The sequence below is a fragment of the Thalassophryne amazonica genome, chromosome 17 (genome assembly GCF_902500255.1).
Source record: "Thalassophryne amazonica chromosome 17, fThaAma1.1, whole genome shotgun sequence".
NCBI lineage: Eukaryota > Metazoa > Chordata > Actinopteri > Batrachoidiformes > Batrachoididae > Thalassophryne > Thalassophryne amazonica.
In genome coordinates this window covers 72157698-72183124 of record NC_047119.1, presented here as the reverse complement: position 1 = coordinate 72183124, position 25427 = coordinate 72157698, and the positions used below count along the sequence as shown (strand labels likewise).

Below are 25427 nucleotides of genomic sequence, written 5' to 3'. Positions count from 1 at the left end.
TGTCTCTCCCTCTATCTCTCTGTCTCCCTCCCTCTCTCTGTCTCTCTCTCTCTGTCTCCCTCTCTCTCTGTCTCTCTCTCTCTGTCTCCCTCTCTGTCTGTCCCTCTCTCTGTCTCCCTGTCTCCCTCTCTGTCTGTCCCTCTCTGTCTCTCTTTCTCCCTCTGTCCCTCTCTCTCTCTCTCTCTCTGTCTCCCCCTCTCCCTCTGTCCCTCTCTCTGTCTCCCTCTGTCCCTCTCCCTCTGTCTCTCTCTCTGTCTCCCCCTCTCCCTCTGTCCCTCTCTCTGTCCCTCTCTCTGTCTCTCTCTCCCTCTCCCTCTGTCCCCCTCTCTGTCTCTCTCTCTCCCTCTCTCTCTGTCCCTCTTTGTCTCTCTCTCTCTGTCTCTGTCTCTCTCTGTCTCCCTCTCTCCCTCTCCCTCTGTCCCTCTCTCTGTCTCCCTCTCCCTCTGTCCCTCTCTCTGTCTCCCTCTCCCTCTGTCCCTCTGTCCCTCTCTCTGTCTCCCTCTCTCTCTCTGTCTCCCTCTCTGTCCTTCTCTCTGTCTCTCTCTCTGTGTGTGTGTGTGTGGTTTTTTTTTTTTTATTTTGTCTCTGCTAATTCAGTGCTGCTTTACTGGTTTGAACGTTGAACCTGTGAAAATCAATGTTAATATTTGGTACAGTAGCCTTTGTTTGCAGTTACAGAGGTCAAACATTTCCTGTAGTTTTTCACCAGGTTTTCACACACTGCAGCAGGGATTTTGGTCCACTCCTCCATACAGATCTTCCCTAGATCTTTCAGGTTTGGAGTTTTAGCTCCCTCCAAAGATTTTCTATTGAGTTCAGGTCTGGAGACTGGCCAGGCCACTCCTGGACCTTGAAATGCTTCTTACGGAGCCCCTTCTTAGTTGCCCTGGCTGTATGTTTGGGGTCATTGTCATGCTGGAAGACCCAGCCATGACCCATCTTCAATGTTCTTACTGAGGGACGGAGGTTGTTTGCCAAAATCTCACAATACGTGACCCCATCCATCCTCCCTTCAATACGGTGCAGTCGTCCTGTCCCCTTTGCAGAAGAGCACCCCCAGAGTATGATGTTTCCACCCCTATGCTTCACGGTTGGGATGGTTTTCTTGGGGTTGTTCTCATCCTCTAAACACGGTAAGTGGAGTCGATTCCAAAAAGCTCTATTCTGGTCTCATCTGACTACATGACCTTCTCCCATGCCTCCTCTGGATCATCCAGATGGTCACTGGTGAACTTCAAATGGGCCTGGACATGTGCTGGCTTGAGCAGGTGGATCTTGCTGCCCTGCAGGATTTTAAACCATGACAGCATCATGTGTTACTAATGTAATCTTTGTGACTGTGGTCCCAGCTCTCTTCAGGTCATTGACCAGGTCCTCCTGTGTAGTTCAGAGCTTTCTCAGAATCATCCTTACCCCACAAAGTGAGATCTTGCATGGAATCCCAGACTGAGAGAGATCTTGTGTTTCTTCCACTTTCTAATAAATAATTATAACATTTTATTTATATAGCGCCAAATCACAACAAACAGTTGCCCCAAGGCGCTTTATATTGTAAGGCAAGGCCATACAATAATTACGTAAAAACCCCAACGGTCAAAACGACCCCCTGTGAGCAAGCACTTGGCGACAGTGGGAAGGAAAAACTCCCTTTTAACAGGAAGAAACCTCCAGCAGAACCAGGCTCAGGGAGGGGCAGTCTTCTGCTGGGACTGGTTGGGGCTGAGGGAGAGAACCAGGAAAAAGACATGCTGTGGAGGGGAGCAGAGATCGATCACTAATGATTAAATGCAGAGTGGTGCATACTGAGCAAAAAGAGAAAGAAACACTCAGTGCATCATGGGAACCCCCCAGCAGTCTAAGTCTATAGCAGCATAACTAAGGGATGGTTCAGGGTCACCTGATCCAGCCCTAACTATAAGCTTTAGCAAAAAGGAAAGTTTTAAGCCTAATCTTAAAAGTAGAGAGGGTGTCTGTCTCCCTGATCTGAATTGGGAGCTGGTTCCACAGGAGAGGAGCCTGAAAGCTGAAGGCTCTGCCTCCCATTCTACTCTTACAAACCCTAGGAACTACAAGTAAGCCTGCAGTCTGAGAGCGAAGCGCTCTATTGGGGTGATATGGTACTATGAGGTCCCTAAGATAAGATGGGACCTGATTATTCAAAACCTTATAAGTAAGAAGAAGAATTTTAAATTCTATTCTAGAATTAACAGGAAGCCAATGAAGAGAGGCCAATATGGGTGAGATATGCTCTCTCCTTCTAGTCCCCGTTAGTACTCTAGCTGCAGCATTTTGAATTAACTGAAGGCTTTTCAGGGAACTTTTAGGACAACCTGATAATAATGAATTATAATAGTCCAGCCTAGAGGAAATAAATGCATGAATTAGTTTTTCAGCATCACTCTGAGACAAGACCTTTCTAATTTTAGAGATATTGCGTAAATGCAAAAAAGCAGTCCTGCATATTTGTTTAATATGCGCTTTGAATGACATATCCTGATCAAAAATGACTCCAAGATTTCTCACAGTATTACTAGAGGTCAGGGTAATGCCATCCAGAGTAAGGATCTGGTTAGACACCATGTTTCTAAGATTTGTGGGGCCAAGTACAATAACTTCAGTTTTATCTGAGTTTAAAAGCAGAAAATTAGAGGTCATCCATGTCTTTATGTCTGTAAGACAATCCTGCAGTTTAGCTAATTGGTGTGTGTCCTCTGGCTTCATGGATAGATAAAGCTGGGTATCATCTGCGTAACAATGAAAATTTAAGTAATGCCGTCTAATAATACTGCCTAAGGGAAGCATGTATAAAGTGAATAAAATTGGTCCTAGTACAGAATCTTGTGGAACTCCATAATTAACCTTAGTCTGTGAAGAAGATTCCCCATTTACATGAACAAATTGTAATCTATTAGATAAATATGATTCAAACCACCGCAGCGCAGTGCCTTTAATACCTATGGCATGCTCTAATCTCTGTAATAAAATTTTATGGTCAACAGTATCAAAAGCAGCACTGAGGTCTAACAGAACAAGCACAGAGATGAGTCCACTGTCCGAGGCCATAAGAAGATCATTTGTAACCTTCACTAATGCTGTTTCTGTACTATGATGAATTCTAAAACCTGACTGAAACTCTTCAAATAGACCATTCCTCTGCAGATGATCAGTTAGCTGTTTTACAACTACCCTTTCAAGAATTTTTGAGAGAAAAGGAAGGTTGGAGGTTGGCCTATAATTAGCTAAGATAGCTGGGTCAAGTGATGGCTTTTTAAGGAATGGTTTAATTACTGCCACCTTAAAAGCCTGTGGTACATAGCCAACTAATAAAGATAGATTGATCATATTTAAGATCGAAGCATTAAATAATGGTAGGGCTTCCTTGAGCAGCCTGGTAGGAATGGGGTCTAATAAACATGTTGATGGTTTGGATGAAGTAACTAATGAAAATAACTCAGACAGAACAATCTGAGAGAAAGAGTCTAACCAAATACCGGCATCACTGAAAGCAGCCAAAGATAACGATACGTCTTTGGGATGGTTATGAGTAATTTCTTCTCTAAATAGTTAAAATTTTGTTAGCAAAGAAAGTCATGAAGTCATTACTAGTTAAAGTTAAAGGAATACTCAGCTCAATAGAGCTCTGACTCTTTGTCAGCCTGGCTACAGTGCTGAAAAGAAACCTGGGGTTGTTCTTATTTTCTTCAATTAATGATGAGTAGTAAGATGTCCTTTTTTATAGAGCAACAGACTCTTTTTCCAGGCTAAGTGAAGATCTTCTAAATTAGTGAGACGCCATTTCCTCTCCAACTTACGGGTTATCTGCTTTAAGCTGCGAGTTTGAGAGTTATACCACGGAGTCAGGCACTTCTGATTTAAAGCTCTCTTTTTCAGAGGAGCTACAGCATCCAAAGTTGTCTTCAATGAGGATGTAAAACTATTTCTTCTACCAAGCTGCTTGCCTGTTGTCCTGTAGTCCATCCCAGCCTTGTGCAGGTCTACAGTTTTGTCCCTGGTGTCCTTAGACAGCTCTTTGGTCTTGGCTATGGTGGACAGGTTGGAGTGTGACTGATTGAGTGTGTGAACAGGTGTCTTTTATACAGGTAACAAGTTCAAACAGGTGCAGTTAATACAGGTAAAGAGTGCAGAATAAGAGGGCTTCTTAAAGAAAAATTAACAGGTCTGTGAGACAGAATTCTTGCTGGTTGGTAGGTGTTCAAATACTTATTTCATGCAATAAAATGCAAATTAATTATTTAAAAATCATACAATGTGATTTTCTGAATATTTTTTTTAGATTCTGTCTCTCATAGTTGAAGTGAACCTACGATAAAAATAGACCTACATTTTTTGTAGGAGGGAAAACCTGCAAAATTTACAGGGGGTCAAATACTTATTTCCCCCACTGTATACCGAAAGTGTCTAAACCGCAACAAAAAAATTAGCTGAAGTTATAGCTAACCACTAACTTTTAGTATTGTTGGCTACTGAGAAGCCAGTTTTGAGTTTAAGCACTGCCGAGGCTTCTGAGTAAAATCAAAAACCCAAACGTGAACAACAAGCCAGAGCTTCTTTCTTATGTAGTCAGACGGCTGTGAGCTCAGTCCAGCAGAAGAGAGCGTAGTGAGCGGGCTGCTGTTGCCTCAAAAAACCAAAACCACACAGGGAGGACTGAGCTCACAGCTCACCTACCTATTGCAAAACACGCAACAGGTAGGTACTAACAAATATGATTCTGACTGTTAAGTTTGTTCACTATGCCAGCCAAAAAAAGTTAGGACTAAATTTAGAAGAAGCTAAGTGGTCCGCTGATGGTTTTCAAAATTAGCAGATTAGCGGAACTGTGCCCACCACTGGTCCTGGATAGCAACCATCCAAGTAGAAAACCAGTCCATCCCCACATCTTGAAAATAACCATCTCTCTGCTGCAGCCAGGTGGAACTTGGGCGTCCCCTTGGTTTTGTCCAGCCACTGGGGTCCTCCTCAATCACAGGAAAACACAGTACAAAGTGTGCAAGTGATCCTCCTCATCGGAGTCTCACGAGGTAACCACTCATTTGATACCGAGTCATTCTAGTGGGATCCAAGAGTCCTCCAAAGGGATCTCGTACCAAACATAGCCAGTCATAGACTTTGGCCACTGCTTAGTGTCCAAGTCTTACAGCCATGTGGTGAGACAGGAAGCACAAGGACCCTTAAAGACTTGGATCCTCTTTCTTCAGCAAAGGCATCAGCATCGCCAGCGACCTCATGACTCCAGAAGATCTTCCCAAGTGTCTGTTGATCTCAAAGTCTAAGAACCCAGAGACTTGAATCTGTCTGTGGAGATAAGTGAACATATCTACAAGGATCTGATTGGACCACAGAGACACCAGACCTGCTTCAACTTAGTCTTTTTTTGTTTTTGTCCCCCAATTTTTGTTTGTGTTTTTATGGATCTGAGGAAATATTCCAGTTTTCTGGAGGGGGGGGTGGGGGGGTGCCCTTTTCTGTGGGGTAGGGCATTATTATCAACATTAAAATAAAAATGTTAACATCTTAAATGTTAAGATCTTGAAGTTTTTCATGGTGTTCCGATGTGACTCAGGGAGCTGTGAGTTGATGGTTGCTGAGTTTGTGCTTTTGCTCAGTCTTCAGTGTGGACTACAACGACGAGCTGGACGTGCTGGTCAGCGGCTCTGCAGACTTCACCGTGAAGATCTGGGCTCTGTCTGCTGGTGCCTGTCTCAACACGCTCACAGGACACACCGAGTGGGTCACCAAGGTCAGCTCAGCCGCGGTCTGCTCCGGCCGTGTGTGTGTGTGTGTGTGTGTGTGTGTGTGTGTGTGTGGTGTAAACTCAGAATGTTGACCACATGTTCTGAATGTGTCCTGTTCTCAGCTCGCTCACATGACCAGAAAGAAAAAAACTGCTTTTGTTGTCTAAAACTGAATGTGAATCTTTACCAGTGGTGGGCACAGTTCAGCTAATCCGTTAACCCCTAATTATCGGATTAACTTTTCAGATAATTTTGAAAACCATCAGCGGACTAGTTATCTTCCAATAGATTTTGGTCCAATAACTTTTAGACCGATAACATATTTTTGCAGGCGTGGTTAACAAAGCTTAACAATTCTAAACATGTATGAAGTCTGATGTCAAAGATTTGAGTACCTACCTGTTAAATGTAGATGTACAGTTCTATTCTCTGTAAACAGAGAAGAGCTAGTTCCAGGAGAATCTGCTCTATCCTGCAGGCAAAGGAGAACTGGTCACAGTCATCCAGAGTTTTAACTTATGGTTAAAATTTAAACCAAACTAATTTCGGACAAGTTACTTAAATTAACGTCTTTTAACTTATGGTTAAAATTTAAACCAAACTAATTTCGGACAAGTTACTTAAATTAACGTCACGTCTGAAGTTTTATAAAGTGAAAATATCAGATATATTTTTTTAGTTTTAAATGAATGCACCAATTTTGAAGGTTTTAGTGTGGACATGCTGTGTCCAGGTGCATTATGGGTAATATCAGTACATTCACAACAGGATAAATGCATTTGAGATGCTCTGATCAGGCTCCACACAGACAACAACTTTAAAGTCTTTGTATATTCTGCCTAAAACTCTCGTGATTATATTCTCTGGGTTTATAGACATTGTTATTGTAGTTTATGTAAAAATGCCAGAAGCAGCTCAGGTTTCTTCTCCATTATTTTCAGTTGGAATCATTGTGAGCTGCAATTGCGTCCTGTTTGTCCTGTAACATCCTGGTTATGTCAAACACTGTCTGTCGTCTTTGTTCCAGAGTAATATATATATAAGATGTCTGAAATTCAGTTTGCGTTTATTAAATTCCATGCATCTTAAACATAGCAGACACAGATTATTTATTTGGAATATTTGTTTTGGCAGGTTTTCACGGCCTCTACTGCCATCTACTGGCCAGTAGTATTCATGACAGTATTCACCCTAAGTAATGAGATATCTCAAAATTGCAGCCTCTTCCTGCAGCAGATGGAATAAAAATGTACAGTTTAGTTGTATAATGTTCATTTACAATTGTCATTGTGTTTTCTCTCTGTGCTGTTTAAACCGCAGCAACTCTCTGGCACGCAAAAGATTATGGGTTAGGGTCTGAGCCTCTGGGCACCAGTAGATGGCAGTGTTCTATGCATTTTGACCCCAGTTATATCAGACGGATGTCTAATCACAACTTGACTTTTTGGCTTTTGCAAATTTTTTTTTGTTTTTTTTTTTACAAATTAAAAAAAGGCATATTTTACAAAAGCACATTTATATGTAAACACCAACACACACCTCACATTAACATGTTGGTTTTTACATAGAATGAAGGAGTCAACTAATTAGTGTTAGTGGAGGCTCATTTACCCATAATCCCTTTGGCATCTGTCTGTGTTTGTTACAAGACTTCAGAATTAGTGCATTATTTAAAATTAAAAGATATGTTATATTTTAATTTTGTAAAAATGACAGAATTAACATTAATGGAGTTATTCTATCCAGATTAATTAAATTTATATATCAAAACCATAAGTCAGAACTACTTTATTTTCCAAGACCTCTGCCTCACGGTGGTACTGCTGTATTCTGTTAACCCTCTGGGATCCGAGGGCATTTTTTGCATAAATGTTTTTATTATTGCTGTTAACAGCTCTCCCTGCATCCCACAATCAAGTTTTATGTCTCTTTTTTTTAAGGACAACCTGTGCTTTCATAATATATATGCTTTTGTTGTGTTTTATAAGTGTAATAAAGGTTTACAATTAGAAATAAGAAAGGAAAAAGTAAAGCGGAAAATAATTTACCACACACATTTATTCAAAACACACAGCAAACTATAATAAACAGCTGTTTTGACACTTTATAAAGGTAATTTAAGGTCTTGTGTGAAAGACTGTACAACAAAAAGGTTCAAACAATAAACACAAATGCACATTTTGAACAATATATACAAAATGGTCTATGCATTTTTTTGTCTTCATCTCTAAGCAATTTCTGTCTGCTATTACACAAAGGTTACATCACAAACTTCTACTGTGTTTTAGACTGTTCTGTGCTGCTCCTAAAGCAGCTTTCATTCACAATTTGGCTCACTTTGACTACTTACAGTCTGAGGAGCGGCCCTCCCCCTTGCTCCATTGGTATGGTAAACAAGTGCTTTATGCCAAGAAAGCAACAGAGTTATCCAGTAACATTCACCTGCAAACTAGTGGAGCAATCCTGATAGTTACACTCTTTGTTTGAGCACGTGAGATTGTCATCAGAGTCTCTCCGTCTGCTCCTGCTTTCACTTATCACTGTGTGTAATGGCGCAGGGTGCATGGAGCCCAATAGTATGTACTCATTGAGCACCCAGGGGGCTATTCAAATAGGCCAACTAGTAACACATCACTCCTGAAAACGATCTTTGGCTTTTCACGTGAGGTAAATCTGCCTTACAATGAGATTTTGGAAAACCATGTGACGGTGAACCAATTCCGATTGGACGCTCACATTGCGCACGTCATCACACAGCTTCTATGAGGAGTACAAAGATGGCCGATGGTGGATCAAAAGTCTGTGGAGTTAACTTTTCAGCAAAAAAAATGTAAGTTTCTATCTCATATCATTAAAAAGTTATTTATAATTTAGTAAAGCTTTGTCTCAGCCGTTGTATACGACGGTGTCGGCCCCAGAGGGTTAAGGAATAATGGCTTGGTTTTTTGTTTGTATGCACAGTTGAGCTTAGCTCCTCTCAACTGCTTCACTGCTGCAAAATATGTAGTAAACAGGAGCTTCCAGCAGTAGGCAGGGCGCACAAAGACAGAAGTGCTGACTCATTGTTGGGGCTTTGGTCGCCTTGATGCTACCAGAAGTGATCGTGGTGTTAAAACTCAAAATCAGCTTCTTCGTACAACCCCAATTCCAGTGAAGTTGGGACATTGTGTAAAATGTAAATAAAAACAGAATACAATGATTTTCAAATCCTCTTCAACCTATATTCAGTTGAATACACCACAAAGACAAGATATTTAATGTTCACACTGATAAACTTTTTTGTTTTTGTGTAAATATTTGCTCATTTTGAAATGGATGCAAATGGATGAAATGATTTCAAAAAAGTTTGGACGGAGCAACAAAAGACTGGGAAAGTTGATGAATGCTCAAAGAACACCTAATTGGAAACAGGCGAGTGTCATGATTGGGTATAAAAGAAACATCCCCAGAAAGGCTCAGCCATTCACAAGCAAAGATGGGGTGAGGATCACCACTTTGTGAACAATTGCATGGAAAAAAAGTCCAACAGTTTAAGAACAATGTTTCTCAATGTTCAATTGCATGGAATTTAGGGATTCCATCATCTACAGTCCATAATATAATCAGAAGATTCTGAGAATCTGGGGAACTTTCTACACGTAAGCGGCGAGGCCGAAAACAGTCATTGAATACCTGTGACCTTCGACCCCTCAGGATGCACTGCATTAAACATCAACATCATTGTGTAAAGGATCTTACCACGTGGGCTCAGGAACACTTCAGAAAACCATTGTCAGTTAACACAGTTCGTCGCTACATCTACAAGTGCAAGTTAAAACTCTACCATGCAAAGTGAAAGCCAAACATCAACAACATCCAGAAACACCGCCGCCTTCTCTGGGCCCGAGCTCATTTGAAATGGACAGACACAAAGTGGAAAAGTGTGCTGTGGTCTGATGAGTCCACATTTCAAATTGTTTTTGGAAATCATGGACGTTGTGTCCTCTGGACAAAAGAGGAAAAAGACCATACAGATTGTTACCAGCGCAAAGTCCAAAAGCTAGCATCTGTGATGGTATGGGGGTGTGTTAGTGCCCATGGCATGGACAACTTACACATCTGTGATGGCACCATCAGTGCTGAAAGGTACATCCAGGTTTTGGAGCAACACATGCTGCCATCCAAGCAACGTCTTTTTCAGGGACGTCCCTGCTTATTTCATCAAGATAATGCAAAGCCACATTCTGCACGTGTTACAACAGCGTGGCTTCATAGTAAGAGTGCGGGTACTAGACTGGTCTGCCTGCAGTCCAGACCTGTCACCCATTGAAAATGTGTGGCTCATTATGAAGCACAAAATATGACAACGGAGACCCCGGACTGTTGAACAACTGAAGTCGTACATCAAGCAAGAATGGGAAAGAATTCTACCTACAAAGCTTCAGCAATTAGTGTCCTCAGTTCCCAAACGCTTAAGGTGTGTTTACACATAACCAAGACGCGTTACGAATGTCATTTTTCTGTCATTCGTGACACATTCCTGACATTCTTAATGTGACTTAACGCATCTGAATAGGTTTCTTAATAGTGCGTGATATTCTTGATATTCATGGAGCATGTTTTTGCCTGTCAAAAAATCTTCCACGAATGTCACACACCACCCTCATTTCGTCTCACGTCGTGGAGGTCGCAACTGAGTGTATTGATCCGTCTTGATGAGTATTGATCCTTAATAGAACATCACAACGTTCGTAGTGGTTCCTGTGATGGTTCTTGGAGCCCAAACTGTCACGCGTTATTACGAAGTGACACGGAAACTGTCAAGTTTGACTTGTAACGCGGCGTCACATTTCACTGCGCGCCACGACGAATCAGTTTTCTGTCACATGCGCACAATTAAACTCAGCTCCAAATGTCGTTCCACAGTTCCTGCTGAAGCTCCTCAGGACGCTCCTGCAGGTGTTCCACCTGCTGTTGTAACCGATGAGCGGGAGAACGAGTCTGAGCAACCAGAGGAGCGAGAGGAGACTCACGTGCAGCCAGACATCTCTGCACCTCCTCCAGTCCAGCAGAGGAAGAAGCGCGCTCACAATTAAACCCTGCTGCATCGCATTCAGTTTGATTGCTGACACCAAGTCGGCTAAAAGTCTAATTTCAGTGCTCTTCAGCGCGCTCCTGCAGGTGTTCCACCTGCTGCATGTGCATAATGTTTGGGGAAAATGCACGAGACGAGCCGCATGAAGCCACACATCTGGCTCTGTCCTCCTCCTCTCTGCACCACTCCATGGCACAGAGCCCAACTACGCATGCAGTCACAAAGTTCTTCTGAGAAACTGGAGCGATCTGAATTCGGTTGCATGAATATGGGTGGGTGGGTGTGTGTGTGGAGACAATTCACCTCATTCACAACGTGACAGAACTTAACGATGCGCTGTTATGGGCAAGAGCACGTGACCTTCAAACTTTTGGCTGCGGCATGATGTTTATGCCGTTCATCTTTCAGGCCCATATCCATCGCGTGTTCCAGTTTGACATAAGCATTGTCCTCAGAACATCTCCATCATTATATACATTCTCATCATTTGGTGTAACTGTATTGCAAACAAAGCAGATTTGTTTCTGCTGCAGGGATCCTCTGCGCACTCTATAAGGTGTAGTGCCGGTAACATTATCCACACTTTCCGAGTCTGGACTGTTCACAGCTCCAGATGGCTGAAGTTTACTGCACTGACCTTCAGTACGTTTCAGTCCAGTTTGAAAATTGATGCGACAGATGTTATGAATGATAATGTCACTGTTTACTGCAGTCAGGTGAGGTGCGGCCAGAAGAAATTCAGCATAGGGAGGCTTGGAGCATACTGACAAACTGCTCTCTACTCTTGACCACCTGTCTGCTAACTCCTGCTACAGTTTCAGTCCATCTTTAGCCACCTTAGAAAAATTATCATTCGGTTTAATGCAACTGTTGCAAAGAATGCACAGTTTATTTTTATTTATTTTTATTTTATTTATTTATTTCATTCATTTAAAAGAAGAAAAAAAAAAAAAAAGCAGAAATAAAGCATCTCCATTACCAGAATGAAAAGGAGCAGAGAGAAGAACAAGTCTTATATTTTCTGCCCCTTTTTACAATACAATCTTTCAATATCCAGCGTCATTTTTCAACATTATTTAACAGATTGTATTTCTTTAACTTGTCACATACCACTGACTTATTTCATAATTATGACCATTATTAAATAGATTACATCTCTGACAGGTTACATTTTTAAACTTAAAACATTTTATACATTATTAACAAATTACATTTTTTTTTAACTTCCTTACAGCCCACTAACTTATTTTATAGTTTCATACTTACTTAATACATCTAGTTTAATATGTTTTTTAAATAATTTAAGCAACCTTAATTCTTTAATTTCTTTGCTGAGATTGTTCCATAATTTTACACCATTTACTGCAATACTCCATTCTTTTACTCTGGTTCTGTATCTTGGTTTTCTAAAGACTTCTATTCCTTTCAGTTTATAACTACTTACTCTTTTCTCAAACATATTTTGAATGTTTGTTGGTAAAGTATTTTTATTTGCTTGGTACATTGTTTGTAATATTTTCAAATCAACCAAATCACGAAATTTAAGTACCCTGTACTTAATGAACAATGGATTAGATGGATCTCTAAAACCACTGTTGCTAATCACCCTTAAAGCCCTTTTCTGCAGAATAAACAAAGGTTGTATATAAGTTGTATATGTTGATCCCCAGATTTCTACACAATAAGTTAAATATGGGAAAATCAATGAATTGTACAATGTTAATAAACCATAACTATTTAATGAATATTTTACTTTATGCAAAACAGCAATGGCTTTCGCTATTTTTCCTTTTATGTAATTTATGTGTGACTTCCATGTAAGATCTTCATCAATTATGACTCCTAAAAATTTCATTTCTTTTACCCTTTGTATATCCATTCCATCTATTTGTAATGACACGTTTTTTTTTTTTTGCTCCGTCATTAAACAATATGAAATTTGTCTTATTAATATTTAGTGACAGTCTGTTTATATCAAACCAATGTTTAACCTTTTCCAATTCTGTTTTTATCACTTGTGCTACTTCCTGTATATCTGATCCAGAGTAAAACAGCGTTGTATCATCAGCAAATAAAATGCTACCAAGCACATTAGATACATTCACAAAATCATTGATATACAAAAAAAAACGGTTTGGGTCCAAGTACTGATCCTTGTGGTACTCCATAAGCAATATTACACAATTCTGATTTGATATTATTTATCTGAACAAACTGTTTTCTGTTTTCCAAGTAGCTTTTTACCCACTGATGTGCAATACCTCTTATTCCATATTGTTGTAACTTGTGAAGCAATCTTGAGTGGTCAATAACATCAAAAGCTTTTTTCAAGTCAATAAAAATACTTACAAAATAATCCTTATTTTCTATTGTTGTTATTTTCTCTATTAATTCCATAATTGCCATAGCTGTCGAGTGTTTTGTTCTGAATCCATACTGAGCATTATTTAAAATATGATGTTTCTCAGTGAATTTATCCAACCTTGTCACAAAAACTTTTTCCATAATTTTAGACAACTGGGGAAGCAATGATACTGGCCTGTAATTAGAGAATTTATGTTTGTCTCCATTTTTATATAATGGGACTACCTTGGCAATTTTCATTTCATCTGGAAAAATCCCTGTTGACAGAGACAGATTGCAAATATAAGTAAATGGTTCAATAACAGTTTCTATTATACTTTTTACAGTCATCATGTCTAAATCTTCATGGTCAGTTGATCTTTTGCTTACACAGTTTTTTACAATATTTCTTATTTCATCTTTTTCCACATTGTCCAGGAAAATACTATTGACCGTATTTACAAGTGTATGTAATGTATCTTCTACTATTGGTTTATTTCCCACCAGACTTGATCCTACATTTGAAAAATAATCATTAAACCCATTTGTCACTTCTTTTATGTCATATATCTCTTTATTTTCTTTGACAAAGTAATTTGGAAAAGTTGCTTTCGCTCCATCACTTTCAATCACAGTTTTTATAATTCCCCATGTTGCCCTCATATTATCTTTATTCTTATTTAATTGTTCACTATAATAATCTTTTTTTTGTTTCCTAATTATTGTCAATAGTTTATTTTTATATTTTTTGTATCTGTGTTCTGTTTCCTTTGTTTGCATTTTTAAAAAGCACCTGTATAAATAGTTTTTCTTTGCAGAAGCATTTTTTATTCCCTTTGTCAGCCATGGTTTATTTACTCTTTTCTTACTAATTTCTATTAATTTACAGTTTTTATTATATGATTTCATCAATATTTTCATAAATGAGTTATATGCTACATTAACATCACTGACATAAACTTCTTCCCAATTTTGATTTTTAAGATCATATTTTAATGCCTCTAAGGCTTTTACTGACTTCTCTTTTAAAGTTTATAACAGTTTTTTTCTTGTACCTATTTTTATATTTAAATATTGAAAAGACTGGTAAATGATCACTAACATCTGTCATCAAGATCCCATTCCTATAATTTCATCTGTTCTATTTGTAAATATATTGTCGATTACCGTTGCACTTTGCGATGTGATTCTGGTTGGTTTTGTTATCAAGTGGAATAACCCCAAACTATACATTGAATTCACAAAATCACTTAATCTTTGGCAGCTGGAGCTTTCTATGTTAATGTTAAAGTCTCCACATATAAAAAGCGTTTTTGTTTTTAATTTGATGGAATAGCTCTATTATTCTATCTGTAAATTTCACAACACAAGTGTCTGGTGCTCTGTATACACAACTGATTAAAATATTTTTAGATGTTTCATGTACAAGTTCCACTGTTACAATTTCTATGATGTCATCCACAGTTGTCATTTCTTCAATTGTACATATCAGATCTGCCTTTATGTACAGAGCAACACCACCGCCCCTTTTATCTCTTCTGTTCACAAAATACAGCTCATATCCCTCTATTTGAACATCAGTCATGAGATCATCATTAAGCCAAGATTCAGTGATTGCAACAATATTAAATTTATTTTTAAACTGATTTAAATAATCTTTTATTTGCGACATTTTACAATACAAGCTTTGACTGTTTATATGTAAGAGTGACAGGGTATCTTCTGCAATTTTTTCACTATTTAGCTGTTCTACCGTATAATACTCGCAACCAATCGTTTTTAAGTCAAATATATACTCAACAAAAATATAAATGCAACACTTTTGGTTTTGCTCCCATTTTGTATGAGATGAACTCAAAGATCTAAAACTTTTTCCACATACACAATATCACCATTTCCCTCAAATATTGTTCACAAACCAGTCTAAATCTGTGATAGTGAGCACTTCTGCGTTGCTGAGATAATCCATCCCACCTCACAGGTGTGCCATATCAAGATGCTGATTAGACACCATGATTAGTGCACAGGTGTGCCTTAGACTGCCCACAATAAAAGGCCACTCTGAAAGGTGCAGTTTTATCACACAGCACAATGCCACAGATGTCGCAAGATTTGAGGGAGCGTGCAATTGGCATGCTGACAGCAGGAATGTCTCCCAGAGCTGTTGCTCGTGTATTGAATGTTCATTTCTCTACCATAAGCCGTCTCCAAACGCGTTTCAGAGAATTTGGCAGTACATCCAACCAGCCTCACAACCGCAGACCACGTGTAACCACACCAGCCCAGGACCTCCACATCCAGCATGTTCACCTCCAAGATTGTCTGAGACCAGCCACTTGGACAGCTGCTGGAACAATCGGTTTGCATAACCAAAGAATTTCTGCACAAACTGTCAGAAACCGTCTCAGGGAAGCTCATCTGCATGCTCGTCGTCCTCATCGGGGTCTCGACCTGACTCCAGTTCATCGTCGTAACCGACTTGAGTGGGCAAATGCTCACATTCGCTGGCGTTTGGCACATTGGAGAGGTGTTCTCTTCACGGATGATGCAAAGGAGATGTGTTGCACTGCATGAGGCAAATGGTGGTCCCACCAGATACTGACTGGTATCCCCCCCCAGTAAAACAAAACTGCACCTTTTAGAGTGGCCTTTTATTGTGGACAGTCTAAGGCACACCTGTGCACTAATCATGGTGTCTAATCAGTATCTTGATATGGCACACCTGTGAGGTGGGATGGATTATCTCAGCAAAGGAGAAGTGCTCACTATCACAGATTTCGACTGGTTTGTGAACAATATTTGAGGGAAATGGTGATATTGTGTATGTGGAAAAAGTTTTAGATCTTTGAGTTCATCTCATACAAAATGGGAGCAAAACCAAAAGTGTTGTGTTTATATTTTTGTTGAGTATACTTTCATCAATATTAGTGTCTATGTCATATATTTTATCATCTGTTTCCATGTTTGATCAGATTTTTTTTTTGTTGGTCCAATTACCAACAGACGTCATATTTGATTGTCTATTCAGGTCTGTATTTCGTAAGGTCCTCCATGTTTTTGATTTGTATACCGTTTGTTCCTTCTTTTACTCTAATCCACACTCTACAATTCCAGACCCATGTAGCAACAATGTGCTTCTGTTTTTTTAATAGTCTTGCTTCCCTAGCAATATCTGCATTTTTTTTTGTTAAATGCTCATTTATATAGACACTTGTTCCTTTCAAATTCTTTGCCTGTCTTAATACTTCATTTTTATATTTTCTGCTTGTAAATCGTATAACAATGTTAGACAGTTTATTTTTTCTATCTTTAGTTGGAACAGTATAGCAGTCTGATATTGTGTCTTGATGGATGTCAACACCATTTTGATATAAAAAGTTTGTAACTTGCTGTTCCAATGATTGTCGTTCTTCAGGTGGTGCATTCTCCCCACTGGTTCCACCAGAATCCACCACCCTTGCATATGTCCGATGCCTTGTTTCTAGTCCAGATATTATAACATCATCTTTTCTAGTGAATTGTTCAAGTTCATCTACACGTTGTTCAAGTTTCTTAATGATCTTGTCCTTCTCTTTAACCAGTTTTTGGAGTTCTTTAATCTCCACCGTCAGCTTGTCTAAATTAGACATGTCTTTTAATATCTGGTTTATTGAGGTCTTTATCTCCTCTATATTTTCCTCAAGTTTCTCCGTTTTCTTGGGTGGTGCCATGTTAACTATCGTGGCTTAGTATGGCCACTGTTAATTGCAAAAAACAATTTTCACCCGTAACCTCCACCACCACAGGTCCAGTCACCGCACACCAACCCTCCCCGTTGCTAACCTCGTTCACAGGCGCCCCCAGCCTCGGTCGTAGCCGCTGCTAGCCACGGATGTAGCCGCCATCAGCCAGGAATGTAGCCGTAGGCGGCCTCAGATGTTACCGCTGCCAGCCTCGGTTGCCGCCGCCGCCAGCCCCGGATGTAGCCGCTGTTAGCCTCGGATGTAGCCGACGCCTCGGGCCTGGATGTATCGCCGCCACCGATGCCTCGGGCCTGGATGAACCGCCTCCACCGATGCTTCCGCCGCCAGCCCCGGATGTAGCCGCCGCCAGCCGCGGACGTAGCCGCTGTTAGCCTCGGATGTAGCCGACGCCTCGGGCCTGGATGTATCGCTGCCACCGATGCCTCGGCCTGGATGAAACGCCTCCACCGATGCTTCCGCCGCCAGCCCCGGATGTAGCCGCCGCCAGCCCCGGACGTAGCCGACGCCTCGGGCCTGGATGTATCGCCGCCACCGATGCCTCTGGCCTGGATGAACTCACACTGGAGAAGCGCACACCTGTTTCTGTCAGGCGTTATACACACTCGATGATTCTGGTTTACAAAACTCTTACTGGTCTGGTTCCGACCTATTTATCCAGTTTACTTCAGAGATCTGAAAGCTGTTATGCTCTGCGCTCGAATTACATGTTATGTTTTCTTGTACCTCGTGTCCACACTGAAGCAGGAAAGAATGCCTTCAGTTTTTCAGCTCCCTCTGACTGAAACATTCTCCATTCCAAACTTAAACTGCCCAGACTGACTTCCTTGAACACCTTCCGGTCTATTTTACAAGTTCTCCCTCACTGTCTCCCTGGCTCAAGAACGGTTTTGCTACCATTGCCATAGCTTCCACAAAAGTCTATTTCTTGTCCACACCAACATTCTCTGATAAAATCACAGCATCACACAATCTGCAAAGAAATGTTAGTTATTTATCCCATCAAAATAATGGAGAGAGCAGCCCCATGATCAATCAGACACACAATTATAAAATGTTACTATTGCAAATCAGCCACCTCGGACAAAATCATGAAATGCATGGTCAAAATACATTTTGTTTATAAAAAACTTCAGTTTATACAGGTTATTGTATACCAGTAAATTAGCCATAAAATTTTGTGAACTGGATAATAGATTCGTAAATGATATTTCGATGATTTTAGTTTACTAAAAACTAACATACCAGGAGTGTTGATTTTGCAAATCAGAGATTAAAAGCTTTCCTGCCAATCTAACCTAATTTCTTGTCCCAGAAAGGGGACAAGAACCCTTAAATTGAATTAAAAATATGAATTCACCAAACTATGCCCCTTGATAACAAATTATTGCTACATCAGCTTTAGAGCAAGTCCTAGACCATTTACTATAGTAAAGCAACGGCTTTGAAAATTAGAAACTTAGATATACTTTATTGATCTCACAGTGGAGAAATTATGTTTACACTCCAGTTACCTCAGACAGCAATTAGTCCACAATTATTACTTGTTTACCGTATTAATGGCACACATCAGAATTGAAAATAGCACATACATATTTGACATTGTTTATGTGCACTAAGTTTGAAGAAGTCCGTCATCCAAATTGAGGCAAGTGGGTGAAGGTCACGCAGCAACCCTGAGTTGCGCCACCTTCAGCCTGGGGGGGGACGTGGGCTGCAGCTAAAACTGCACCGCCCCCACAGAAGGGAGGAGTGATGTTAGCAGATGCCGGAAAGGGTGGGTGTTGATGGGGGAAGGAGGGGTGGGGGGAGGGAATGGAGCATGCTTCAGTCCTGTGAAAAGCAGTTTAAAGTGGAGATGACACTTCAAAAATTAGGGAAAAACTGATATAAATAGCAAATATACATACAGTATAGTAAGTTGAAAGTGTTTTTATTCATTATCACTGAAAAATAAAGTTTGTACGACTTCTCAAAATTGTGTTTATTGGAAAGCGCGCTTGCAGTGCTCCTTCAGCGGTCATGTGATGCCGTGACATCACAGAATGGAGAGTCCCATCTTTGTCTGTTAGATTGACAACAGGAACAGATGGACCTCAGCATGGACAGTGACAAGATCAAGAACTTTTCTGACTCCTCTTCAAGTGTGGATTATTTCTGACTCAGATCATGAGGTTGTCGCAGCAGTGATTAGACCCTACAGATTGGAGCCGTATCTTTCGGACGAACATTCAAATCAGGAGCATTCTGGCAGCGAAAATAATGCGGACAGTGTTTATGGCGGAGCCGAAGCAGAGGCAAGAGACGTGCCAATTCCAATGGATTTTGAAAGGCTGCAGAATATGGAATGGTAAGGGAGGCTTTGATTTTTGTTGCTGCTGTTTATAACACTTTAATTACTGTATAGCATTTTTGATTCGAGCGTCTGTTTACCGCCTTTGTTATTGTTCCGGAGCCGTGATAGTGTAGCTATTACTTGTGGACCACCGTCATTACCTTCGGGTTTTTGCCATTTTCGAGTGCCTGGCATTGCATTCATCCGTGTTTAGGTACGTTATTTTCATGAAAGAATAGGAAATAAACGGCGAAAGTTTTGAAAAAGATCGCTGAAAACACTGAACGTGCCGGTGCTGTGTTTACGTGCCGGCGCCGTGTTTACGTGCCGCCGCCATGTTTACTACGTAAGTTCCTTGACCATTTCAAGATTATTGTGAACATATTATTTGGGGTTGACATTTTATGTGTTCCTGTGAGCGGTGAGAACATGGAGACGGTAGAGGAAAGTGTCTGCTGTCGGGAGCAAATGTGTGTGTGCGAGTGGCAGCCGGACATTTCGTGCATCGCACAACACCGTGGCTTTCGATCAATCTGCCTGGACTTGAAAAGGCTAAAACCTTTCGCCCTTGTGTTTATGCAATATGCTGCGACACACTGGTCAGGCATATCGACAAACAAGTCCCTGAGAGCTGTGTTTAATCAAAGTTTCTGCCGCTAAACAAAGTGTAAACAACGGCCGCCAGGCGCGCAAGCCTTTACGGTCTACACGTAGTGACGTATTTTAGGCTTGGTGCTCTGCGGGAAGCTGATCACGGGGCGTGCACATTTTTCAGTGGCGGGACGTTCAAATGTTATATATAACGGGAGAACCACGTACACTTTCCTAAAACGTTTAGGTTGACCGAATTATATAACCTTTGTTACATGTAATAAGACTATGTTTTCTTTAAGTGTCATATCCACTTTAATGTCTTTGTGAGATGAGATAAACAGCCAAGTGTTCCCCATGTCAAAACAAATCCCTCTGGAGGAAAAACAGTCAGGCAATTTGACCTTCAGGCTTGATAAGCCTGTAATGTTATGGTTACAGCAGTGAAAAACACTTTTTAACAATTCCACTTGAACAACCAAATCCCAATTATGAATTAAGAATATTCCCAATTATGAATTAAGAATGTTCACCGGCCTCTGAAATCTTCAGCTTCAGCTGCAAGGCACGCATCTGCTCCAAGATGTCATCCAATTTGCGTCTGAGTTCAAGAGTCATCGCAGTCTGAGAATGCACTGCCTTGCCAAACTCGTTAATCATGACGGACAAGCGAGGGCCCGTGGTTCTTGATGCAGCCATCTTGCCAATTTTCCGGTAGATCAGGGCAGCACATAAGCCAGAAAGTACCAGCCCTGCTAGCATGAGACCAAAAATGAATAAATCCTCGACGTCCTCAACGAAGAAAGGAGCCAAGCATGCAACATGCCAGGAACTCCAGGAGTCGAGAACATAGCCCGCAGGATACGTTCCATCTGGGCGGGTCCGCGCGTCGGGACGCAGCCGGCGCGGTGCGGCAGCACAGGAAAAACACCTCTGTGTTGATAACCATTTGTAAAATCCAGGCGGCTTTTGATGGCTTTCAGTGGAGTGAGTATATGAGAAATTGTTTAACAGCTGGACATGTTCCAACTTGTCCTTAAGGCTTCCAACGGAGGTGTTTTTCCTGTGGCGGAGCGTCGCAACGGCTGCGAGCCGACGCTGCAATCCGCCCGCACGTCTTTCATTAAAAAAATCTCCTTTAACAGTGGAATATCCAAATAAAATGCTGAAACCGACTTCTTCTGAAACTTCTGTTCTCTCACGACGTCCTGGATCAATAGAGCCTGAAATGTGGGGGTTTTCAGCTTGAAACAGGCTGACGACGGCGCCTGAGAGCGCTGTGCAACGTCTTGCACCGTGGGAAGTCCTTAAAGCGACAGTATCACCTCACAATCTCTCATCAGCCGTTAAAATTTTCACCGAAAACCAGCTTAATTTTTCGAACCGTGTCCACTTCGATGTGTCTCACAGGTTTAGAAAAAATTTTGATCAAACAAAGCGCCAGTCTCTCAGCAACTTCTCAGACAAAGGAATTCCGACCAGGGGCTGGATGACTCCTCCCACAAGGAGTGCTCACAGGCGAATGACGTCACCGACAGGCGTGTAAAAACTCACGCATGCGCACGAGGGTTCAAGCATGTCTGACGTAAAAACATATGAATGAAATCCATATAGTTTTTGAAAAAAAATAAAAAGGACCTATACTTTGACAGACCTCGTATGCAATGTGTTTTGCTGGATTAAGCCCACAAGAAAACATTAAACTTCCACATGCAGATACAATAATGTTCTTTGCATTTAAACAAAGAAGTCTTTCTCCTTGAACTGAGACCTGTATGAGGAGCTGGTTTTCAAGACTCTGAAGTTTCTGGTCTCTTATCTTGGAAGAGGTATTCTGGCAGGTCTGGGAAGCTTCTCTGGCTTGATGTGGAACAGTTAAGATGACCGGAATTTCACCAATAAACAGGTTTCAAGGACCACTTTAAAAAAGCTCTAAATTAGAGACCCTGGATAGTGCAGCTGGAGGGGGGTTTTCGTGAGATGTCTCCGGTTGGAGACCACGAATTTCGTGTCAAAAGGTGAAGTAACAGTCTTCTCTCAGTTGAAACCCCAGGTTTTCGTTGAGAAAACATTAATGTATGTGCTTTGGTGTCAATCGAAGTCAGATTTGCTGCAATTACACGGGTCGAAATTTAAAAATGCTCCAGTTATATTGCAAAGCCACATTATGTGTTTGATCCTAACGATCCTAATAAGGTATAGTTTGGACTATCTATGACTGAATGTTATGGGGTCAAAACAGCAAAAATGGTGAAAGGTCATTTTCAGTTTGTACAGGGGTCAAAAGTTAAAGTTGCTCCAATTTAGGTAAGAAGTGATGAAAATTCTTGGTGGCAGACCCAGACACCGAGGTTCCTCACTCAGCTTCTCAAGCACTGCAGTCATTGTATCCATCGACTCAGCAAAGATCCCAGCTTTGACTGTGAAGTCAAGGTCACTAAACCTTCAGGGCTGTGAAAACGCCACAGAATTCCACAGATTTCATCATGGAGAAGAGGGGGGTGTTGTACTCTGTGATCTGTGATGCCTGTAGCAAAGTGTTTTTTTGTTTGTTTGTTTTTGTACAACATTGTGCAAGTTTTAGAAATCCATGGACACTGATCTGTATAGCAGCTACAAATCAGTGTCCGTGGATCAGCATAACTCCGTGGAGAAAAACTCTTTACTCAAAGCATGGCTGTTACGACAGTTGCCATAAAGCGGGACTGGTTGGTTGTTACGGCGACGATGTTCTTAAGCTCAATGGAGCATGTGGACATTGCATACTTTGAGAGCCATCAAGTTTTTAAAAGAAGAATTTTGTGGCATGTCTGTGTCACGGAGCGACATCGGAGAGAGGGAAGACAGGGATTGAAAAAGTTTGATAAGGACTCAAAATCTGTGGAACTGGCACTCACTTGAAAAGAAACAGGAAAAGCTCACTGCATCTTGTCCCATCAGGAAACACGGTAAGATTTTTTTTTCTCCCTGGAAAATAAACATTGTGCTGTTCAAACAGGATTTCTATGGAAGCCTGTTTGTGCCACTTGAAAAAAAGGTTTTCTGATTAATTGCGAGATAGTATCTCGCAGTTCTGACTTATCTCGCAGTTCTGACTTATTATCTTGCAATTCTGAGATACTTTACGTTACGAAATGCATTGCCCCCTACCCCACATGGTCATTCCATGGATTCGATCATTGAAAGCTATTTTCGGCATGGTTTCACAAACAGTGAGATTCGGATACTATTACATGAGGAGCATGACATTGAAATAAGCCTCCGACCTTTACAAACAACTTTGGCAAGGAACCATCTCTGGCGCAGGCGAAATAATACTATCTTAGAGACTTGGGACATGCCCAGCTCTCCACAATTTCTCTTATACTAACTGGGCTGGTAAACATTGAAAGCCGAGATAGGCATGTCCCAACTTGTCCCCTGGCACTCCGAAACGGAGTTGTTCCTTTGTCTCGCTCGATCAGCGAATCGGTCCTGACGCGTGAAGCCTCCGCGCGGCTTTCCATGACAAAATCTCTTGTTAAAAGTGAAATCTGCCGGAAAATGGCTGATGTCCAGCTCTTGTGATAACCAGAGAAATTGCTCACGACGGTCCCGGCTCCACACAGCGATCCATTTAGAAATGATGTGGTGTTTTCTGCCTCTCGATGGCGACTCGGAGCACGGCGCGCCATGCACCATTGTGGGGCGTCCTTAAAGCTGTAGTAACAGTCCTTATTCTCTGTGAAGTCCGTAAAATTTTCACCGAAAGCCAGATAAATTTTTCGAATGGTTTCCAGCTGCTTGTCTCTAACAGTTTCTGAAAAAAGTCTGATGGAAAAAAAGCACAAATCATTCCGCCATTTCCTGACAATGAAAATCCACGAGGGGGCTGGACCACTCCTCCCACAAGGCGTGCCCACAGGCGAATGACGCAACCGACAGGCGTGGAAAAACTCACGCATGCGCACAAAGGTTCAAGCTTGGCTGACGTAAAAACATATGAATCAAATCCATATAGTTTTTGAAAAAAATAAAAAGGTACGATACTTTTCTCACATACCTCGTACTATCTCACAATTAAACAAAAAAAAATTTTTTTTCAAGTGCCACAAATGGGCTTCCATAGCCATGTGGGGTAGGGGGCAATGCATTTCGTAACGTAAAGTATCTCAGAATTGCGAGATAGTAGGTCAGAATTGCGAGATAGTAGGTCAGAATTGCGAGATAGTAGGTCAGAATTGCGAGTTACTGTCTTGCAATTCTGAGATAGTTTACGTTACAAAATGCATTGCCCCCAACCCACATGGTTATTCCATGGATTTGTTCATTGAAAGCTATTTTCGGCGTGGTTTCACAAACAGTGAGATTCGGACGCTATTACATGAGGAGCATGACATTGAAATAAGCCTCCGAACTTTACAAAGAACTTTGGCAAGGAACCATCTCTGGCGCAGGCGAAATAATACTATCTTAGAATTGCGACATACTATCTCGCAATTAAACAAAAAAACTTTTTTTTTTTTCAAGTGCCACAAACGGGCTTTCATAACCATGTGGTGTAGGGGGCAATGCATTTCGTAACATAAAGTATCTCAGAATTGCAAGATAGTAACTCAGAATTGCGAGATAGTATCTCAGAATTGTGAGATAATAACTCAGAATTGCGAGATAGTAACTCAGAATTGCGAGATAGTAACTCAGAATTGCGAGATAGTAACTCAGAATTGCGAGATAGTATCTCAGAATTGCGAGATAGTAACTCAGAATTGCAAGATAGTAACTCAGAATTGCGAGATACTATCTCGCAATTAATCAAAAAACCTTTTTTTCAAGTGGCACAAACGGGCTTCCATAGATTTCAGACAAGATTAGGTGAATTTTTTAATTGATGTAGACTTTCTTTCATTGCAAAAAAGAGTGGATTTACAGGAATTTACACAACAAAGATATACGTGACTTTTTTACTGTAAGGTGTGTTATTGATATTTTATGCTGATTTCCCAAATATTCTACAAGCTTTAGCTGTGGTTTTTGAAATACTTTAACAGTCTTTTCAGTCTTCATGAATTTCATGTAGTTTAATTGTTCTGAGTTGATGCATAATTTAGTTTACAATTAAAAGGAAAATCATTCCAGGTCCTACTTCCAGGTCATATTCTGTTATTTCAATATGATCATTGACAGTTCAAATGAAAGGTTCAATCTACGATCATTTAAATATGCACTTCTTTTGAGATTTTTTCTTCCAGGAGATGCTGAAAATGTATCATTAGGTATAAAATTTATTTGGTTTGTGTGGCCCCGTGGGCCAGAGACCCGGCTCATGGGGGTGCTGTGCTGCCCAGACCCCCTGCAAATTTTCTTCAGATTTCACAATTTTCATTTCACAGCTCTGTCAGTTATGTTGGAAGCATTAATGTCAACGACGCTGACATCAAATTGATTTGTTTGATTCCTGTCAGGTGATCCTACAGAAAAGTGAAGTGGAGTCTGTGGTGCACAGTCCTGGTGATTATATCCTCCTAAGTGCGGATAAGTATGAAATTAAGGTAATAATGACCCACATGTATGATTAGTCAAAAAGTTAATTATTTATAGTAGTACGT

At 40.8% G+C, this 25427-nt stretch overlaps 1 protein-coding gene across 2 annotated transcripts in view; it reads left to right on the top strand.

Moving 5' to 3' along the window:
* fbxw2 (F-box and WD repeat domain containing 2) overlaps positions 1–25427 on the top strand; it is a 76839-nt gene that overhangs the window by 37638 nt on the left and 13774 nt on the right. For both annotated transcript variants that reach the window (XM_034192469.1, XM_034192468.1), the window contains exons 5-6: positions 5628–5761; positions 25284–25370. In XM_034192469.1, coding sequence (XP_034048360.1) covers positions 5628–5761; positions 25284–25370 — 221 coding nt within the window. The remainder of the gene's footprint in view (positions 1–5627; positions 5762–25283; positions 25371–25427) is intronic.